General features: G+C 34.4%; 2 protein-coding genes across 5 annotated transcripts; both read right to left on the minus strand.

Moving 5' to 3' along the window:
* Positions 1-555: 555 nt before the first annotated feature.
* Positions 556-22330, minus strand: Nrx-IV (neurexin-4). Of its 4 annotated transcripts, none has more exons than XM_074177585.1 (17): positions 22142-22330; positions 21510-21614; positions 15306-15505; positions 13656-13797; positions 13392-13595; positions 13166-13332; positions 12751-12927; positions 12531-12692; positions 10563-11021; positions 10050-10432; positions 8297-8460; positions 7444-7792; positions 5558-5893; positions 4560-4735; positions 4093-4503; positions 3893-4030; positions 556-1393 (listed from the first exon to the last, which is right to left on the minus strand). In XM_074177585.1, the coding sequence occupies exons 1-17, from the start codon at positions 22197-22199 to the stop codon at positions 1203-1205; spliced, it is 3822 nt and encodes a 1273-aa protein (XP_074033686.1). In that variant the 5' UTR covers positions 22200-22330; the 3' UTR covers positions 556-1202. The 4 variants fall into 4 exon arrangements, with proteins under 4 accessions (XP_074033686.1, XP_074033687.1, XP_074033689.1 ...); XM_074177586.1 differs by lacking the exon at positions 15306-15505 and adding an exon at positions 18246-18442; XM_074177588.1 differs by lacking the exon at positions 15306-15505 and having other exon boundaries at positions 22142-22319.
* LOC141483143 (L-aminoadipate-semialdehyde dehydrogenase-phosphopantetheinyl transferase) lies at positions 19423-21084 on the minus strand. The gene is made up of 2 exons (XM_074177594.1): positions 20484-21084; positions 19423-20146 (listed from the first exon to the last, which is right to left on the minus strand). The coding sequence occupies exons 1-2, from the start codon at positions 20969-20971 to the stop codon at positions 19789-19791; spliced, it is 846 nt and encodes a 281-aa protein (XP_074033695.1). The 5' UTR covers positions 20972-21084; the 3' UTR covers positions 19423-19788.
* Positions 22331-22376: the final 46 nt, after the last annotated feature.

Below are 22376 nucleotides of genomic sequence, written 5' to 3' on the forward strand. Positions count from 1 at the left end.
GGTTGAACTCGACGATTTTTTTGAGTTCTTTGCTGGCAATAGGTGAACGAACTTTTCTGATTTTTTGTGTTTGATATATGTGCCATCCTCCAGCCAATAACAACTCATCTTATATTTATTTTATTTCATTATAAAATATCACAATTCCCCTAATAACCGGAGAATTGTGATATTTTAGAAAACTTCCTACCTTACCTAAAATAACATGAAAATTTTCAGAATATAATCTTGAACTACAGTATAATTACATCGTGTCCAAACGTGTCCAGCTGATATCTCTCTTACCTGGTGGAGCAAAGTGAAACTAATTTGGTGATGGTTAATCTTCGGGCAACGTGAAAATAATTTGGAAATGTCAAAACTCCAGAAACGTAAGAATAATTCGGATATTATTTTCCAGTAATGAGGAATAAATTGTCGGATCCAGCAAAGTGAAAATACATGCTACTGCATCTTGGAAATAAATTGGAATTAGGTATTGTACTGGAAACGTGAAAATCGAGAGTGGATCTATTCCGGTAACTTGAAAAAAGTGTAACTTAGTAATGCTAAAAATTTGTTCAACACTTTATATGTAAAAAAGATATACAAATAATTAGATTACATACATTAGATACTGGGTGTGACCTATAAAATCAGAATATTTGAACAATATACCAAAGACACATTTTTTTTAAGTCAACCTACGAGAGAATTCACAAATAAAAATTAAGATAAATAAAAAATGGACGGAAAATAACCACAGAAAATCAAAATAAACATGTAAACATTTTGGTGTAATGAATATAAAAAAAAACTGATTTACTCATAATCTCATACTTGGAATGGTTTTAAACTGAACTATACAGAACGAGAATCGCCAAAAAAAGAATTTTTTGAATGCCAGAGTAGCTTTTCAATAGGAAAGCTTCATAATTTATAATTTTCATTCTGTATAAGTCTTCATATTATAACTCTGGAAGCTTTGGTTCAACAGAGGAAACACGATTGTGATAAGTACTCTCAAGAAGTGTTCTTTCGAGGATATAAATTCTATAATTGAATAAGCCACCACGGTCGGAGCAAATTTCTGCTTCGTTCAATATTCAACCCCGTTACTGTTGAGCCTCCGCATCCAATCTGCCCTAAATGTGTGTCCGAAACTAACTTTATTACATATTCACTTGTACTATTAGGCCTCGTTCTTTCCGACGGTCGCAGAGCTATATGAACCACTCCTTCTTCTTCTGAACGTGGTGACCCGTCGTGCCGTGCACCACTGCCGTATCCGGATCTAGAGCAGAGTCAGCGCCAGCATCCTCTTGTGTCAAGTATTCGCCCTTGTGTCGGTGCAAGTACCTGCCGATGATGATGAGCAGGATGATCAGCGCTAAGAAAACGATTGCCAGAACACCTGAAAAATGAGTTGGTAAAATTTTTATAGATGAATAGACAACATGTTGTTATACATCAGGGGTGGCCGACTTGATTAGACCCAAGATCTACTGTTCACTGACGAAACTCTACCAATTACATACTTCTTGAAATCTCAAATGAAACAGCACAGTTATAACAAAGGTCTACAAGAATCTCGTGTTTTGCCTTTGGTTTTATATGTGAAGGCACGTTTTCGTAGGACGAATGATTGCAACTATCCAGAATAGAGTACCATATCTTAAATATATTAGCTTTTGCAGCTAGGGACCTAAGTTGACTAAAAACCGTTTGTGTAAAGTGCTATTTTGTTCTCCAATCCGAGGGATAATATATGTATTTTTGAATGAAAGTGTGTTCGAATTCAATATTTGTACAAAACACATAATATAAAAATTAGTGTGACCTAGATTGGTAATATAAATTTCATATGTAATGAAAAATCTTTGGGAAAGAAAGTTTTTGGCTTTCTACTTTGATACAAAAAAAAGGATGAGGTAATCTCCCAAAGAAAGGAAGGGAGTAATCAATTTGAAACTCCATACATGGATGTGTAGATCATGCAAAGAAGTAACTTTCAGACACAAACTGAAAGAAAGTCCTCCTGAAACAGCTACTTTCATATAAACATTCAATTACACGAAAGAAAAAAATTCTTTCGAAACAAATACTTTTATATGAACACTGAATTATACAGAAGATACTTTTCTCTACTCAGTTTGTATTTCATACATTCCTTGTGGAATAAAATTCAGATATTCACATGAGTTCTACGCGATGAGTTCAGTTATTGTCCGTAAGGTGGCACCGCTTGTACTAAAGAAAAGTATGAACACAAAATATGCAATGAGTTGAGTTATTCTCCGTTAGATGGCGTAACATGTATCGAAAAGTATGAACACAAAACACGCGATGAGTTCAGTTATTGTCCGTTAGATGGCGCAGCTTGCACTAAAGAAAAATATGAACACAAAATATGCAATGAGTTTAGTTATTGTCCGGAATATGGCGTAACAAGTATTAAAAAAAAGTATGAACACAAAATTTTACAGTAGGTCAGCCATTTTTCGCAACTTTCATTCAAAAGTATAAACACAAAATATATATGAATTGAAGGGGTTATATTTTTAGGAGTGATTAATTTTTTGGGAAAGAAAGTTTTTGGCTTTCTACTACTCCATCTGATACAAAAAAGGGGGATGAGAGAATCTTCCAAAGAAAGGAAGGAAGTAATCAATTTGAAAATAAGTAACTCTATACATGAATGTGTAGATCATGCAAAGAAGTAACTTTCAGACACAAACTGAAAGAAAGTCCTCCTGAAACACCTACTTTCATATACATATAAACATTGAATTACACGAAAGAAAAAATTCTTTCGAAACAAATACTTTTATATGAACACTGAATTATACAGAAGACACTTTTCTCTACTCAGTTTGTATTTCAAACATTCGTTGTGGAATAAAATCAGATATCATTCACATGAGTTCTACTTTAAATGAATGGTAATAAATTGCACTTACATGGAACACTGTCACCCTCACTGGTATACACCGATGTTTCGCCTTAAGACACTTGCCACAAGGCACTTCAGTACTAAATTGGATAACATTATAGAAAATACACACAGTTCATTCATGAATTACGATTTTTAATGTCACGGAATAAGCTTGATCTGAAGAGCCTTGTGGCAAGTGTCTTAAGGCGAAACATCGATGTCTACCAGTGAGGATGACAGTGTTCCATGTAAGTGCAATTTGTTACCATTCATTTAAAGTAGAACTCATGTGAATGATATCTGAATTTTATTCTACAACGAATGTTTGAAATACAAACTGAGTAGAGAAAAGTATCTTCTGTATAATTCAGTGTTCATATAAAAGTATTTGTTTCGAAAGAACTTTTTTCTTTCGTGTAATTGAATGTTTATATGAAAGTAGCTGTTTCAGGAGGACTTTCTTCCAGTTTGTGTCTGAAAGTTACTTCTTTGCATGATCTACACATCCATGTATAGAGTTACTTATTTTAAAATTGATTACTTCCTTCCTTTCCTTGGAAGATTCCCTCATCCTTGTTTTTTGTATCAAGATGGAGTAGTAGAAAGCCAAAAACTTTCTTTTCCAAAAATTAATCACTCCTAAAAATATAACACCTTCAGTTCTAATGAAAAATCATTATGAAATAAATATAAAAAGATGGCTCATTACTTGAAGCATTATAGTAATAGATTGTATTTAAAAATTACTTGCACTCCTTTATTTTCAAGTTAACGAAAAAAATAAAGGACTATTAAAGTAAACGTGTTGACTAGTGGGTGACGTTAACAAAACAGATTCAGGTTCAAAATAATAGTATATAAACTAATTTTTGAATTAACGTAGACCACCAGTACTGAATACATCCCGCCACTTTTGGACAGGATGTTTTCGGTTAAAAAGGAAAATATCCGATTGAAAAAATTCATCGGCGAACTTACTTCCCAAAATGGCAGAATCGACTTGGTTGTACGCTTTCCTCAACTTGTCGGGATCGACACTGAGTGGCGGCCTCGTCTCAACAATGTCGGGCGGGTGCGTGATCGGTTCGACGCCGCAGTAATCCTCAGTCAATGGAGCTGCAAATTGAAGAAGCGAAATCATAAAAACAACGGGCCATTCGCTGCGACTCTCTACTTACTTCCCAAAGACTTGACGTTGCCGGGTCCCTGCTGCTGAAACAGCAATTTCAGTGGATAGATGTCATCGAACTCGACCCTGGAGATGCACCCGATGAAGCCTTCCGTCATGGACTCGTTCTTGCCGATGTACATGTACTGGATGTTGTTGAACTGTGCGTCGGCCGAGGCTTTGATGTTGAAGTTGAACTCTTTCGGCTCGTTCCCGTCCACCTGCATTACGAGCGTCGAGCCTCCGTTCTTCCTCGAGACGATCAGGTCGTGGTACTGGCCGTACCCGAAGTACTTGTCAGGGTAGTGTACCTCTTGGCGCTCAAAGCCAAAGTCGAAGACAATGCGCAGGCTGCCCGAGTTGGACACCATAATGGTCATGTATTCGCCCGTCATGTTTGACGTGAAGCCCAGCAGAAAACCTTTGTGGAAATTCGAATCAATTGATAGGAATAAAGTTTAAATGAAGAACACCTACCTTTGGGGTTAGTGGTCGTGAAACCGACGCGGATGTGCTCGGAAATGGTGGATCGGAAGGAACCGTCAAAGTCGTATCTGACCATGGAACTTTGGCGCATGTTGACACCTATTTCGTCTGCACAAATGGGGCCCTTGAAAGCCGTCCACCGGCAGTCGCACATGTAGCTGTCATACCTGGCAAAAAAATCAAATTCATTAATTTAAAATTCCATGTGACTTGAGAACCACAAAAGAAAAAAAATAAATAACAATTCAGGTGAGGAAATGTCAAAATATTCAGTAAATGGTTGAAATAGACAAATTAGTAGAGTTGCTTCTAATTTCTATCATCTACTAGGAAAAAAAAACAGTGATTTCCATTAAAAAAAAATCCTCTCAAATTCAATTGTGTTTTGTTTCTGGAACTTTTGTTTCCGAGAAATGAGACAGAAAAAAAAGATTTATGAAAATCATATTCAATTGTTCATCTTATACAAGTTTCGTGAAATTTTTCATCATCAGTATCATTATTTTTATCAGGAATGTTATTTTTTCTAATATAGAATCTCATTGATATTGATTCAGAAATATCTAGGTTTTTCTTTCATGGACCAACTGAAATTTCAAGAAAATGCCTAAAAAATACTATCCAAATTTTAGTGTAGAACTATAGCTATTATTATATTCACAATTTCTTTCCTTATGTATTTTGAATCGTCGTACTACCTTTTTGCAAGACTTTGTCAATAAGTGTAACTCTTTAAAGAACTAAGCACATTTATTATCGTCAATGTAGACCGGAGGTTGGATTTTGAAGAACATGCATGTATTATAAAAAGATTCACACAAAAATAGGCCTCACTAAAGAGTTCAAATAAGTGCAAAGGTGTGTTTTCCTAATCTATAATATATCGAATAAAGGTATTTAACTGAAAAGTGCATCACTTCTTTACGAACCTAGAAATGAAACGTTATTATCATATAGTGTTTACCAATTCACAAAAACTTGAAACAAACCTTTCGTGGCAGGTGCCGTTGTTCAGACAAGGATTGCTCTGACACTTTCCGACGCACCCCTCTGCGACGCCGTAGAGCCCCATGCGCGCGTACTGCCTTAGATCGACATGCTTCCCGTTGATCAGCAAGGCCCTGATGCAACCCGTGAAGCCGTCCCTGTAGTCCGTCGCCGCTCCAATAATCAGCTCCGAGGTCAGGTGCAGGGCTCGGACAGGGCCGGGTGGCTCACGGACTTCCGCTTTCAGAGCGCCGTCGATCACTATCATTGCCTCCTTCCGGTTCCTTTCCACCGACACCGAATGCCACTGGTCGTCATTCAACTTGTAGGACGTCTCTCTGGCAACAAAAAACAATGGAAAAATATATCAATTAGAAAATTTTCGATTCAATTTAATATTCAAATCCAAAAATGTTTCCGACAGATCCGACAGATCACACATTAAAAGATAAGACATCGTTAGTCCTTAGCTTGCACAAGTTTCTCAACTTCTGAGAGTTATCGTTCGTATGGGGGCGACAGCTGATTAATGGAAAAACAGATTTAAAAAACAGAATTACAAAATTATTATTTCATTTTAGAATCTTAGTTCTAGATCAGCTTTTTTGGTAGAATTTTAAATTCTTCGAAAATGAAGCAGTTTTTGATTTAAATTCATAAAGAATTTAACGAATGTTCAAATGAAAATATGTAACATCTGGAAATATTCAAATACAAGTATTTAATTGATATTTGATCCATTATTACCTTATCTTTCTTTGATTTTTCAGAAAATATAGTGACTGAGATTCTTTCAATTTTTCCTGTCAATTTGCTACAAATTATCGAACAATTTGACAAATAATTATTTTTTCCTTTGTTGTGTTATATCAATAAGGAAATTTCAAAGAGTATTGAATTATTATAAATATTTTCAGTAGTTTCAAAATTTTCAAATATTAAATACAATTTCTCTTAGTTAAATCATTGTTTGGATAGAATGTAGTCTCCTTTGCATTTTGGCTATTGATTGCTTTCAAAATGGGCCAACATTTGACGAATACTGAATTTACTAACACTTGAACAAATGAGGATTAATTCAGATATTTGTTTCTTTATGAATCACTGTCAGATGATATTAACAGCTCCAATTTGTCCTGAATTACACTGAATGTTCTAGTTAGACAAACCTGGAATACCAAAATACAATGAATATTACTGGAGTTTTATCTCGACACCAAATCGTTATTTTTAACACATCGACACGTGATTGCTTGATCTATTCGCGGGCAGATGGCGCTGTACGTAACCTCCTTAATAGATTGTTCAAAAGAAAATCAAAATAAATAAATATAATTGAAAAAATTAAAAGAAACACGCTTTTAAAGATCATCGAACTAAAAAGTTAAAATATTTTTTTTAAATAAACTTAAAACAATGATCGAAAAATCTAATAATATTGTGACAAAAGCGTAGGCGCTTTGTGCCATATTTTTGTATATTTAACGCCCCCGCTTTTTTCACTAGTATTTTTCGATCATTATTGTTTTAAGCTTATTTAAAAAAATATATATTTTCAACTTTTTAGTTCGATAATCTTTAAAAGCGTGTGTGTTAGTTTTTTTTAAAACTATATTTATTTTTATATAAAGATGGAGACGTAGAAAGCCAAAACCTTTTTTTCCAAAAAAAAAATCTCTCCAAAATATATATCCCTTTCAATTCAAACAATTATACTATTTGCTACGGATAATAACTTTCACATCATGATTAGAATTTTACTGTTATCGTATAGGCAACTCACTATACTAAAAGATGTTATTTGTGTTCTCTACCACACAGATTTTCTTCTTTGAAAATCTTCAATTCTGAACGTAGTGGCCTAATATCATCTCTTATGATTATTTACCTGATAACTGCCATGGGCCCCGATCCAGCTTGATATTCGAACTGCAGCTGGTTACCATTAACAATACTCAGTTTGATGTGATCTGTTGGCCCCGTCGAATGGAACAAGACGGCGTCTTCAACGGCGGTTCGGAACTCGAAATAAATATCGCCGCTGTGGCCCATATCGAAGGTCGGTAAGTTGATGGTGGCGTCGGATGTTCGAAACGTCACCACATTGTCGAAGAGATCGTCTCCTTCGCATATCAACGGCCCCAGCGTGTAGCGGCCTTCTCTCTCATCCAAGGCACTGCCAGTATCGCCGAAGCGTAGCTGTTTTACAGGGAGGTCGTCTTTTTGTATAATGTCACCTTGAAAAGAAAAATTCTTTTTCAGTTTTTATTTATTCACTCTGAATTAGCATATTCAAGGATTGACACAGTTTAATTGGTTGAAAAGTATGCAAATTCATAATTTTCTAAATTTTGCTGAACAAATGACTATATGAAAAGTTTACCCATTAGATTTTATCTCAAATGTGAAAATACATGATAATTATTAATTTTTTATACAATTTATTCTCACATGATAGCCCAAGTATTTTTAAGGCGTGAGTACTAAATGAAATGGAATATTTTTCAAAAAGTATAGTTTTTGAAAGAAAGTTTTCTTGGAATTCACTTCTCCATAATTGAACAAAATTGTATAAAACTTACAAAGAAAGGAAAAATTTGCTATCAAAATGTGCACGATTAACAACATCATAAATTTTTATCGATATTTCAATATTTTTTTATAAAATTTTGTCTTTTAATGAAAAAAATAAAAGTTTTGGAATGTTTCAGCCCCAGAAAAAATATGAAAGAGACACTCACCAGCATCTACTTGCCAAACATCAGATCCAGCGTCACAATTGCACCATTTAGTCGGGTCCGTGCAGGTGCCGAGAACTCCACAGTCACACATTCTCGATCCCGGGAGACCACCACCCCAGTAATCCATCTTCTGATTGTTTCTTGATACCCACCACGAATATGGCCTAATAGACAAACAAATTTTTATTCAACGTAAAATACTTTAGTTGGGAATGTTATGTTGAAAAATGTTTCTACTATAATACAAATCATTCGTTTTTTTACACGCTTTATATTAGCTTCACCTGTATGTATGATTGTTTGTATGTAACTCTCAAGATCGGGATCTGTATCAACAGAATTATCGGCATTATTGCTTGATCTATTCGCGGGCAGATGGCGCTGTACGTAACCTAATTGATATTTCTTGATCTATTCGCGGGTAGATGGCGCTGTTCGTAACTATTAATTATTGCAATCAAATCAAATTGTACTTTGTTGAAGATGAAATCACATTGACAAAGTGTTACTATTCTAAGAAATATAAGATGCACAACTTAAAATATATTGTCGAAGATAAAATATTATTGTCAAAGTGTTATTATTTTAAAGAATATAAGTTATACAAATTGAATGTAATATTTTAACATTTGGTGATTTCAGCAAGTTAATGGAAAGAAAATAACATATAGCTTGAGCTATTCGCGGGCAGATGGCGCTATACGTAACCTCCTTGATAGGTTGTTCAAAAGAAAATCAAAATAAAAAACATATTTTAAGAATTATATGTGTTAGCGAAATTTTGTTCTACAGTACAGTGATTCAGTACAGAAAAAAGTTTTGAACGAAACGGGAGATACATTTTAAAATCTAATTCGATTATTTGAAAGCAAACCAGAATATGGATTTCAACAATGAAAACTTTATCGTAAATTGTACAACTAAAAAATTCAGCGTATTTTTTAGTTTTTTTAAACTATATTTATTTTATAAATTTTTCAGACCAAAGTTTACTAATGAATGGAGTTAAATAGTGAGTTTAATTTAATGTTAAAGCTTTTAGACCGTAATAAGACTCCTTGATGAAGATCAAACTCAGGTGGGAAAAAAAAACCCCAGTATTATTCATTACTACACCAAAGGTTTCAAACAGTGCATCACAAAACATATTCAGAATCATGTTTGGCACACTGCCAAAAATAGTTTGGATGGTTTTAGCATTAAATTGCAAGTTGTCTAGAATGTATGTGTAGTGCGTTAAAAAAAACATGCTTTGGAAATAAAGTATGGTTGTATATTTTATTTTAATCTCTGTTACGATTCGAATCAACATATATTATCACTGTACCATAATGGTTCATAATCATTATTATTTAGTCCGGCAGTGATTAAAAACTCACTTAAACATAATGAAATTAGGTATTACAATGAGATAATACACATACAGAAAGCTACCACAGAAAAATCATTCAGAAATAGACTGGAAATCTTTTTAATTGAAAACGGTTTTTATAGTTCTGAAGAATGCTCAAACTTTTGAAATTATTACACATTGCATTTGTGAATAATTCATATATATTTGAATGTACAGTTTCATCTTTTAGTTTTTCTTGCTGGACTTCTGGAATTCTTTCATAATTTATACCGAATGTGAAATCTTGATCGACATTAAACAAATTGTATCGTACTGTTAATTTCCAAAAAAATTCAGTTTGTTCTTGTGCTAACCAAAGTTCCGCTAAAAAGCTCAACTCTCTCTCTCGAAATATGTTACCTGAAATTCATCTCCTCCGATGGGGACCCCATCAGCCTGGCCCCCCTGCACGCATACTGGATGTGCTGTCGGCAAGTCAGCGACCTGTTGATGAGCGCAGCGATCTGATCGTCGTCGGCTTCGTAGTGGATGTCCTGCGAGAACTCGCCCGGTTCTTGGAAGCCATCCACAGGGGTAGTTTCCTCGTTGCTATGATGGAGGAAGGTGGCGACTCGCCCGTCCGCATAGAACTCACACGTGACAGGGAACGCGGCGAGGGGTCCACTGCCGTCGACGTCGATCTTGATTTCTGCGCGCTGCCCGACTGCTTGAACGTTCTTGTACGCCAAGCAGGAGAGAGAGTTGATGGAAGTGTGGCAGACCGCTCCTCCATAGCCGGTTCCCTGAGTAGCAGAAGAAACAAAAGAAATTTCAGATAGGCTGATTAACCTCCAGTTAAATATCAGACAGCCAGTCTTCATTTGGTTTATACCAACCACAATCTATATTCCTCAAACATTTCAAATGGCTCACCTTGCATACGCAGAAGAACTCCATTGAATTCTGCTTGCACACGCCGCCATGCTGACAGGGGTTCGGGTTGCAACGGTCCGTCATTTGGCAGGCGTCAAACACCACGTCCTCCCCACAGCAGTATTCCTCTTTGGTCCAGTCTGTGGGCAGCTTGTTGTTGCCGTCAATGCGTATGGTCCTCATGCATCCTACGAAGCCGGGGAATATGGTGTTGGAGTAGCCAAGGGGGGCGTTCACGCCGCCCGCGATCAGGTACAGAGAACCAGTCACGATCTTCAGGAGGCGGGTCGTCATCATGGGCCGAGAATCGACGTTGAAGACGACTTGATTGTTAGAGATCGTAAGGACGACCGTGTGCCACCTCCCGTCGTTGAAGTGCTCGTCGTAGTTGTCGAATACCACTTTCGGGTTGTTCGGTGTGACCAACTCCACTTTCAGTTTGGCTCGTTCCAAGTAAATCTGAAAAATTTACAGTCACATTCAGTTTATTAATTTCATAATAAGCATCTACACAGTTTTAATCTGGGATGGGTTATATTCCTAAGAGGCACGTGAAGATTAAGGGCATTATACAAAGTTTCTTATTAGTCAGTGGGCTATGCTTGAACACTGGCAGAAATGAACTTTAAACATTCAAGCCAGTCTCGGATATACCTACACAGTAGGTTTAATGGACTGACGCCTATCAGAAAACAACTACTCCCCTGGCTAATACCACGAGGGCGTTGGATTATATCCGACAGGCGTCAGTGCAGGAATCTTAACAGAAAATTTCCTGCATATGCAATTGGCAATACAACTGAAAGAGTAGACCTTCATTTTTGGAACGGGCACACTTACAGACCGGTTTCGGGCTCATTAGCCACTCGTCAGTGCAAGATAGTGGCCATCATCGACCTAAAGTCAATGATATTCCATAATTGAAAATCGGAATTCTTTTAGAATATTTTACTCCTCTTCCTAAGTTGGAGCGAAACAACAAAATGTCACTCCATCTAGTGGACAAGGTACTAACCAATTGCGTATCCATAATTATCCCGATTCCTCTGAATAAGGAAGAAAAACTTTCTTATTAGTCAGTGGGCTTTGCTTGAAGACTGAAGAGTGGCTAATGAGCCCGAAACTGGTCTGCACGTGTGCCCGTTCCAAAATTGAAGGTCGACTTTTTCAGTTGTATTGCCAATTGCATATGCAGGAAACTTTCTGTGAAGATTCCTGCACTGACGCCTGTCGGATATAATCCAACGCCCTTCGTGGTATTAGCCAAGGGAGTAGTTGTTTTCTGATAGGCGTCAGTCCATTCAACCTACTGTGTAGGTATATACGAGACTGGCTTGAACGTTTAAAGTTCATTTCTTTAGATTTCATTATACAAAGCTTCATAGAAAAAGAGATTGGCATTATCGATATCATCATACGAGCAAAGTACATTCCATTAGAAAGATATTCATTCTTAGAACAGTAATCTGCATGTTCAAAATCATGATAATTTATTGTACTGTCTGAAATGTTGTAATGTCTGAATTGTTCTGTAATGACATCAAATGAAAGAGGTTTATGGTGTCTTACTTATAATATGATTATAATGTACATAATAAATGTCTTGCTTGGTGTGACAATGAAATGAAAGAAAAAAACTAAAGAAGTGAACGAAGCTTACTCAACTTATAGATGAAGCCAAACTGAAGCTAACTGGTTGATTTAAAAGAGAAAAGAAATGGAGTAGTGAACTCAACTAAGATAATGATTTCTACTGTAACCAAAAGGACATGCAATAAGAACTTGTTGGGCAAACAGCGTTGATTAGAAAAGAAAATGAAATTGCAGCAAACTTCAGCACATCTGTGAAATATATTATATAATATTAGGGCATATTTTAATCGAGCATTCATAACTGTCATCATTTATCCAAACACCTGCGTTACATTCGAAATAGATAAACTTATATAACCAAAAAAAAATACTCACAGCAACATAACCACTGGTAGAAAAGGCATGATAAAGCATCAATCCATTTTCTTCAAACGTTCTGAACGCAAAAGAAGAATTAAGAGAGGACATTCCTTCGTATCCCTTCAATTTTGCGAAGGAATGCTGAGTCTTGAACGTAACTGGAATGATTTGAGGTTCCTGAAAATATGAGATTGTTAAAAAAAAATAATGGTCAGTAGGTTTACAAATTCCTTACTGGGCAACTCCACAGGGTATTGATTTTTTCATATTTGAACGTTTCCCCATAGTTGAACGCCATCTTGACCTCGCTGATGAGATTTGTAGAGTTCAAGTATAAGTTTTCAATGCAACCTGTATAGTTCTGAACAACTACCAAGCCCTCTTGTATGTTGGGAACTCCACCAACGTAAAACTGAAATTAAACGGTTAAAAAAAACATCAAATATGCTTTGATGCAAAGTTTTAAGTTTAGAGACAATTCGAAAGTAAAAAGAAAAGGTTCACTCAAATACTTCCTTGTGTATTTTTAATAATAATATTAACTATTCTGGTACTTAATATAATAAATACTACAGTAATACTTTATTATCAAAGTAGGATGAAAGACCGATACTCATTCAATTATTTTATGATACTATGAAAAGACTTACCCCTCTGTTCAAGTTCAGTCGCTGAAATTCGCCTTTGATTTTGTCATACACAACCACCCTGTCAACAGAAAACAAAATATCCCTCCTATTCCTGGATATCACGACGTCGTGCCATAAGTTGTCATCCAACAGACTTCCAACGCATAAGCTGGTCACCGTTCCAGAGCCTAGAAACCAGTTTTAAAATCAAATCTGAAATGACCGAGTCAAACACATCTCTACAAACCTAAATCTATATTCAAAAGCATCCTATTGTCTTGAAGCTGCAAAGCTATGTAATCTCCCTGCGTTCCCCTGCTGTAGAGGACAACTCCGTTCGGAGCGCTAGTTTTGAATCTGAACTTTATGCTCTCTTTCAGAGCCGAAATTGGCTCTCTCAGTAGATCGTATTTGAGGAGAGAGGTTCCGTTGAAATACATATCGTCCGCCTCTGTAAAAGTATAACAAACGAGCTTGAAACAAGTTTTTGATACACCCTCAATAGTATTACCGTAATCACAACCGAATAGTTCGACCCTCAGAGAGATCCTGTCTCTCCATCTTGTTGGGTTTATCCTGATCCATTGAGCAATGATTGGAACTTCAAATTCATTTTTGTGGACCGTGTCTCCATCTACATTGCCCCGAAACATCTAAAAACCATTCGTTATTTGCCAGCCAAGTATTTTCAGATTGAAATTAATCATTCATATAGTAATTATATGTATAGTAATAATATGTATTATAATAACTAATGAAATACGAATTCTGTTCAAAAAATAAGGTGAATGTTCAAATTTCGCGGGCTACATACATTCAATTAGCGATTTTTTTATGTTGGTATACTCGTCTCGAACATATGTTCACAGTTTCAGCTGTTTAGCACGAGAAAGCTATTGTATTGCAAAACACGTGTCGCGGTTTTTGTAAAACCCTTTATAGAGAAAATCATACAAGAAAGTGTGAGTTTGTTGGTGAGAGGCATAAAAGTTAGGAGTGTTTTGTGTAGTGTAGATCAAGTGCTCAAAAACAATTGAAATGTTGACAGTGGCATACAGTGATTGTACTCTGGGTCATAAAATCATAAAAAGGTTCACAAGTGGTAGAAGCATTTCACAGAAGGTCGAGAAGTTGTTAATGACGACGCTCGCCCTTGACGCCCAGCACATCAGCAACTGATGAAAATGTTGAAAATCGCTGAGAAAGCTCTAGGACATACCAATAATTGCATATCAGAACTGCTTGATGAATTGGAAAAAATGTTGGCACAAGTGTATTATATCTGAGGGGGTCTACTTTCAAGGCGACAAAATAGAAATTGACGAATAAATATTTTGTGAGAAAAATTAAAATTTGATCCACTTTTTGAACAGACCTCGAATATTTCTTGTATGTGAACAAATCATAAGACTGAAACAGTTTGGTAAGTGAAATGTAGATTTTTTTCTTGGATATTTTTAAAAAGTAAGGGATTGTATTTGAATTTTGAAACATATATCATTATTAAATATTAATGATAAAAGGTATTATTGATAATAATAATGTAATTGAATATTTTAGTGCTCGATTATTGAGATAAACATGCAAAGCAATTTTTTAATATTATATACAATATATGAAATAAGTAGCAGAAACAAAATGTGAATAAATTAAGACTGAAAAATTAGTATGCAGATGTGAATTAAGGCAATATTCGGAAAGTGCATATATTAATTCGGCAAAAAATATTACTTGTTATGCAATTTACTGAAATCTCATGAAAAATGTTGTATCTGAAACCTTAATCAAACCTTCTACAAGATAAAAACGATCAGTAAGAAATTAAAGAATTGATGAAGATGTTAGAACTCGCTGGAATATATTTGGATAATAACATATAGAAAACAAAGAATAATCACACATGGAGTGAGAAGTAATTTTAATGTGACATTTTCAAACTAAAAAAAAAAAGTTTAGCTCGTTTCTTCAGTGCAATGAGCACCGTCCAATCCAAACTTTTAGTGAAATTATTTTTGCATCACTGGCAAGTAACAATAATCTCTTCGTGGGAGCAGTAATGAAACACTTAAAAAGTAATATGCTTGACACTGCACATTGATCCCAGCGAGTTCGAGTCACCTTCTCAGAAAATATATTAAAGCGAATAGGGGTTAATATGCACCTCAATCTCTCCCTCAGAGTCATGAAAACTCTTCCAACCTTCACCATCGTCAGAGTAGTCGAGAATGTACTCCGTGACGTATTCATGAGAACCGCTACCACGGCCTTGCGTGGCCATGGACCGGATCTCGTAACGACTACCGAGATCCAGGATTAGTTTTTCAAAGTAAGTGCTCTCTTTAGGACTCCAAGCCGATTTTCCTGGTGAATGGACAACAAAGAAATGTTAGTCGACAGGTTTAACATTCCACCAGGGTGAAATTAGCATTCAATTCATCAGTGACTTGTGCATATTAATGCAATACATATCATAAACCTTCTGACATTTTCTAAAACCCCCCCTCTGTGTATTGTGATATCTTTAATTCATGAAAAACAAGTTCATAAAATAACGTGCTTCTTTTTTCACAAATAAGAATGGTCAAGAGTTTTTCGTATAAAATCGAAGAAATATACAAGAGTCAAGAGAGATTTTACTTCTGGTTTCAATAAATGACGGTTTTGGTGACATTTGAAAATATTAAACACAATCTTATTTTTTCATTTTATAGTTCATGGAAATAGACATCACTTTTCTTGAAAACTAACCACAAAAGGAAAAAACCGAGGATCCAAAAATATTTTTTTTTTATTTGCTTGATCTGATGATAATTTCGAACGTACAAAAATCTAGTTGTATTCAATAACTTTTTCCATAAATATGTACCATGCAACCCTCTACGAAGCCACTAAGAAAACACTTCAAATATAAAAAAAAAATTGTTATTGCAATCAAAAATGCCAAGTTTCATAACATTTGACGAATTTGTTGGGAGTTTTAGATTTGAAACATTTTTGGGAAAGAAAGTTTCTGGCTTTCTACTACTCCATCTTGATACAAAAAAAGGATGAGGGAATCTTCCAAGCATAAGCAGATCATGCTTATTCCGTGACATTAAAAATCGTAACTCATGAATGAATTGTGTGTATTTTCTATAATCTGTTCAAAAATCTGTTCAAAATCTGTTTTTCCGTTAATGAGCTGTCGCCCCCATACGAACGACAACTCTCAAAAGTTGAGAAACTTGTGCGAGCTAAGGACTAACGAGGTCCTACCTTTTAACGTGTGATTCCTAACACGGTTGCAGAATCATCCCCGCTTCAACCAGATAAATTCTTTCGAGAAAAATATCTGGTCGAGGCGGGAATCGAACCCACGATCTTCTGATCGTGAGTCGGGCGCACTACTACCGCGGCCAATTCCACAATGTTATCCAATTTGGTACTGAAGAGCCTTGGGGTAAGTGTCTTAAGGCGAAACATCGATGTATACCAGTGAGGATGAACGTGTTCCAAGTAAGTGCAATTTGTTACCATTCATTTAAAGTAGAACTCATGTGAATGATATCTGATTTTTATTCCACTACGAATGTTTGAAATACAAACTGAGTAGAGAAAAGTATCTTCTGTATAATTCAGTGTTCATATAGAAGTATTTGTTTCGAAAGAATTTTTTCTTTCGTATAATTCAATGTTTATATGAAAGTAGCTGTTTCAGGAGGACTTTCTTTCAGTTTGTGTCTGAAAGTTACTTCTTTGCATGATCTACACATTCATGTATAGAGTTTCAAATTGATTACTTCCTTCCTTTCTTTGGAAGATTCTCTCATTCATTTTTTTGTATCAGATGGAGTAGTAGAAAGCCAAAAACTTTCTTTCCCAAAAATTAATCACTCCTAAAAAGATAACTCCTTCAATTCAAATTTGAAACATGTTTTCAATAAAACTTTAATACCCTACTCCCTATTTCATAAAAACGAAGTTTGGGATTCCATTTATATGAACTCTTTCATTAAATATGACAAAGGAATCATTAAAGCCATTACTTTAAGATACACACAGTATAGTTTCATCATACTGAGAAAAAAAGGTTCTAATTGCTATGATTCACAAAGAGTACAGCTTTCTGTGATAAAAACAACAATTTTAAATAATAGGGTTAGATAAAATTAATTTCCATAAAATTGAATATTTTATAATTCTCTCTTATGAAACATTTTTTTGCTAGGAAGATTTTCAATTATCTTTCCAATCAATGATGCCACTGATTCTTTAGTTGGATGCTAACATTGGGTTTATGATGTTATATGTAATGTTTTACAATATTACAGTTAATCTTTCTGAATAATTAAAAAAGTTAAACAACTTTGACCTACGGCACAGGAAGACTATAGAATATTTTGGTATTTAAATTATGCTCATACTGCAACAAGAAAGAAAAATGCTAACTACAAAGAGATATTATCGTGCGCGAAAACAGGAATACAAAAAGCTACCAAAAGGTTAAATTCACGGACATGCAGTAGAAAAAATAAAGCAAAATCATGCCCATATTACAAAAGTCATTTCAATTCATTCTCAATAAAAATAATCACAATGAATTGAACAAGAATAATACATTTCATTAACCTTCAGAGTCGAAGAAAATTTTCTCAACATACGAAAAATTTCATTTCTTCTATATTAAACTGTTATTTATGGTTATGTCTCTAAACTGATACTCCAAAAGTTGTTTCAAAAATAGAAAAAAAAACATGTTTTTAGCTTTCTCCATTAGCAATGGAGAAGTAGAAAATTGCAAAAAAATTAACAATTATCTATAAAAACGCAATAAGCAATAATTATATCATGCAAAAATATTTTTTCAAGATGTGTTTTGTTGTTTTTTGTCATCTTTCGTTTCGTTTATATTTTTTGTTTAATTTATACTTTACTATAGCGTAAAACAAGAAGTTTATTCTGTAAACAATGATCTCTTCACATATGATAGCAAAAAATGTAGAGTATGGGAAACACTTTACTCATCAGGCCCATATTTCCGAAGCAGAAGAAAAGTATTTGTTAGTTTGTTTTGAAAATCAATTAACAATAAATAAACATGGCAATCATAATAAAATCTCACCATAGTATCTCCGCCGGATTCTTTGTAATTTGCATAGTCGAGACCGTTGGTACCGTAACTGATCTGATATTCCATAACGTACTCGTTACTGTGAGGCCTACCTTGAGTCCATATCCTTGTTAGGTTCATTACTTGTCCCAGATCAAAAATCAGATACTGATCAAAGTCATTGTCCTTGGAGCTCCATGCATTACCACCTTTGTATTGTAGAAATTTTCATAAGAAACGCCAAAAATATATACCGTTCTCTTGGATCATTTTCAGAGTGTGACTTGACAATACAGATCAATTATTGCTTATGAAAATTCTTTTTTTGGAAAATCTAATTATATTCGAAAGGTATTTGATAAGTTTTATTGCATGTATAAATCAAGACGATGATGACGTTCAATTTGAAAATCTAACTTCCATATAATGCTTCTATTTGATAACCTACACATTTATGAATGACCAAAAAAAAAGCCCAATGCACTAATATCTAAAACTTATATATAGGAATCATTTTTGACAATTTCTCCGGTGACTTCAAACTTCTGATAGAAGCTCAAAATAACACACTCTATATAATCAGATGACTTCCTGGGCTCCCAGAATCAGATAGATAGATAAATATATGTTTATTGTCGAAATAACATCTTGTTGAAGAGCCTTTTGTTATTAATCATCAGTTATATTGAAGGATGATGGATGCATAAAAGCTTCATAAACCAAGGTTTTGTAAAAAATTCAAATAATTTAATGGTTTGTTTCCTTTCAAATGAAATCCACAAATTGTAGCTTATAGAATTAAAAAAAAATAATAAGATTTTCACTTTGGTCACTATAAAAACATCATAAAAAAATCTGAAACTATTATATTTTATTTGATACTAGATACTATTAGATACTATTTTATTGAAGTTTATCAAAACATTTCCTGAAAGTGATACTAATTACAGTCTACCAAACAAATGAGACTATCAACATCTTATTTCAAGTAACATTATTTTCAAATTGAATGAAATACCAGTGGAAATGTTTTTCTTATATATTTTCAGCAAATTTCTTCGATATTGAATAATGTATTTTTTTTTCTAGTTCAAAATCAAATAACTTTCATTTTCATCCTGTATAACTCGCTTCTTAATATCAACAATAAAATCTGAGAATTTAGACGACATCCATTAAGAAGTCAGCATTTTCAATCAAATCAATATATTGATCAAACTCAAGGTATTGATTAAACAAAATAAAATAAAAAATAACATGCAAACACCAACTGGAAATCAAAATCAATTAAATCTAAACAACATCTCATGCTAGTTAGGAATAAACACAGTGCCTACTACTGGTTGGTACAATGTACTATGCTAAACACAAATATAAATATGTTTTCTAACAAATCCCTACCATTTGTGGACCGATTAACAGCCAAAAAGTAAAATGATGTGGGCTGTTCTCTAATACAAAAAACCAACTACACAACACCACACACTGATACGTCTCTTAAAAATTTCCATATACAGAGTTTTATTACATAATAAAAAAATGAAACAGAAGAAATTCAAGTTTTCTCTAATTTTTTAAAATAGTTCTCACAAAAAGTTTCATCGGCCTCAGTGAGAGGCACACAATTTTCCATCAACTGTTCAAAACTGATTTCTTTAAACAAACTTTCTCCGTCACAGTCAATAGTTTCATCCTTGTCAGAACCGATCGCAACCGAAACACAATGCTCTGCATCTAAAAGCATCTCTTCGAATCGCCAGTTCAACTTTATTCCATTCAAATACAGTTCCGTGTCAGTGACCAAGTTAACAGAAGAGAGCTTTTTCGTTTTCACCCGGAACTGAGTGTCTTTCAAATTGAATGTTATCCCTACTCCTTTTGCCTTGACGTAGCTCTCTTTCAGACTCCAGTGCCTGGAACATAGAGAAGAGAGTTACTCTTCGGCAAATCAGAGGAAACATAGACATCCAAATCTAAATCACTGACAAACTAAAATGAAAAATTATTTTCCCAAAACTGATACTGGATACATCAAAAGGAGATGAAAAGTGAAATTATCAGTGTATAAAAATTAAAAATAGGTCTCAACAGAAAATTTCCGCTTGCTTGATGTCTCAAGAAAATATAAAGGTATCAATTTCAAAATATTTTCAACCCTGTTTTTGCTTTCATCTGAAATCAACTTGAAGTAGTTCGAAAGTCAATGAAAATTTTGAGACCCTTCCCTTCTCTGACACAAAGTCCACTCACCTACAAAACATGGCTTTTTGTTCTGTTTCATCTCCTGCCCCCTTAATAGTATCCCATTCAACTGAAGAGAATTGTCTATCCATGATTCTGAAAAACTCTGAGATCGATTTGCCTCCTTGGTACTCCAGTTTCATAACATCCACTCCCAACATAATGTCTCCACTTTCTCCAGCACAAACCGTATAGTTACCGTGATGTGATACGTTGAAGTGTAATTTAGGAACGTTACTATCTGGATGTAGGAGAGGCTTCCCCTTATCACTTCTTATAAATTTGATTTCATTGTATTTTTTGTCAGATGCTTCGCAAACTAATTTTCTCAGCATCAGTAGACCTATAAGGGAGTACTCTAGATCTTTTTTGAAAACAAACCTGGTCAAGCGAACTTTTTCTTCGGTTTGTATGCAAGAAGATGCAAGCAATATGTCGGAATGGGATGGTCTCCATTTGGAAATATTGAATGCCCAACGTACATTATTTCTATTCATTTTGCGACTCTACTGATAATCAATTTACTGAAAACGGGTGGAGTTTCTTCAGGATCTCACTTTTGCTCACCTACACAAAAATTATGAAGTGAAATTCCTTTTGTTGAGAGTGACTGAAATTGTATGAATGATGCATAACTAGACCCTGAGAATCATGTATGATACAAGAATAATTAAACCTAGATGTTAATTTTATGGCTGTTAGTTTTATCGCCGTTGGAAAGTGTTTGATTGCTGAAAAACTCTGTTTTGATGACATAACCTCCAATTTTTTCATTATTTCATCAGTTTGAAAGAAGCATCAAGTTAATTGAATTTTCTGTAAACAAAAACATCTTTCAGTTTTTTTTACACAAGTGAGTTTTTTATCATTATAACATCTAAGAATAAGGTAATGGTGCAAACTCAACTTATACAGCCCTTGCAATGATTTTCAAATGGAATCAGAAATGTATTTTTTAACTATTGCTAGAATCGGTCCACAAATGTTCATAAAAAGATACAAATTCTAGGTGGTTTTAATGTTCCATTGACTCACCATATAAAACAGCATTTTCTGGTCCTCTTCCACTCATAGAAGAGGTAGCACTTAGTGCTGCTCTAGTGAAAAGAGGGGTATTGCATTCGTATTCATCGTAATATTCTGAAAAATTAATAAGAACTCAATACTAATATTTTTTGATTTTATATGGAAAAGATTATTGAAAAATATATTGAAAAAAACTGGTCCTAGTGCTGTTTGTTATGGAACTCAATATTTGAATATTTTCTGAAATAGTGAAGCGAGTCACTTTCCTAGGTCACCAAGGTTGAAAAGAATTTACTGGAAAAAATTGTATGTTGGTAATAAAATACCCTTTGATGCATCTTGTAAGCAATGACACATTTTTCAGTATGCCATGACAAGAGCATTAATGGCATCTAATTAAAAACTTAATTTAATTCTAATTTGAAACGAAATAATGACTCATTGGATTTGGGCTGGTCTCAATTCACATTGAATTAGAATAGCGCAAACCAGCAATAAAACTAAATATTTTTGTATAGGTATATCAATTATGAAAACATTAATCACAAAAATCGAATGATAATTGGGCGAAGTTTACTTTTAAAAATGTTGTGGTCCATTCAGAAATAAATACGTTATAACCTATCAAAACGGTTACTTACGTGCTGAAATTAAATTAGTGGAAATGCATAAAAATAAATAAACATATAACGCCACCATTTCTACAACATGACAACACACACGGCACAACCCCAATTTTATGACGGAAAATAATAATTTTAGCTTCAACTTCAAACTGTTAAAAAATCACTAGAATAAGTACAGCACAACAATAAGTTCAAAGAATTGTATGACGTTGATGTGTTCTGTGGTGAGATTGAATATATATAGACATAT

The sequence above is a fragment of the Leptinotarsa decemlineata genome, unplaced genomic scaffold, assembly GCF_025532065.1.
Source record: "Leptinotarsa decemlineata unplaced genomic scaffold, Ldec_3_MD MMD2_tig00002974_RagTag_RagTag, whole genome shotgun sequence".
NCBI lineage: Eukaryota > Metazoa > Arthropoda > Insecta > Coleoptera > Chrysomelidae > Leptinotarsa > Leptinotarsa decemlineata.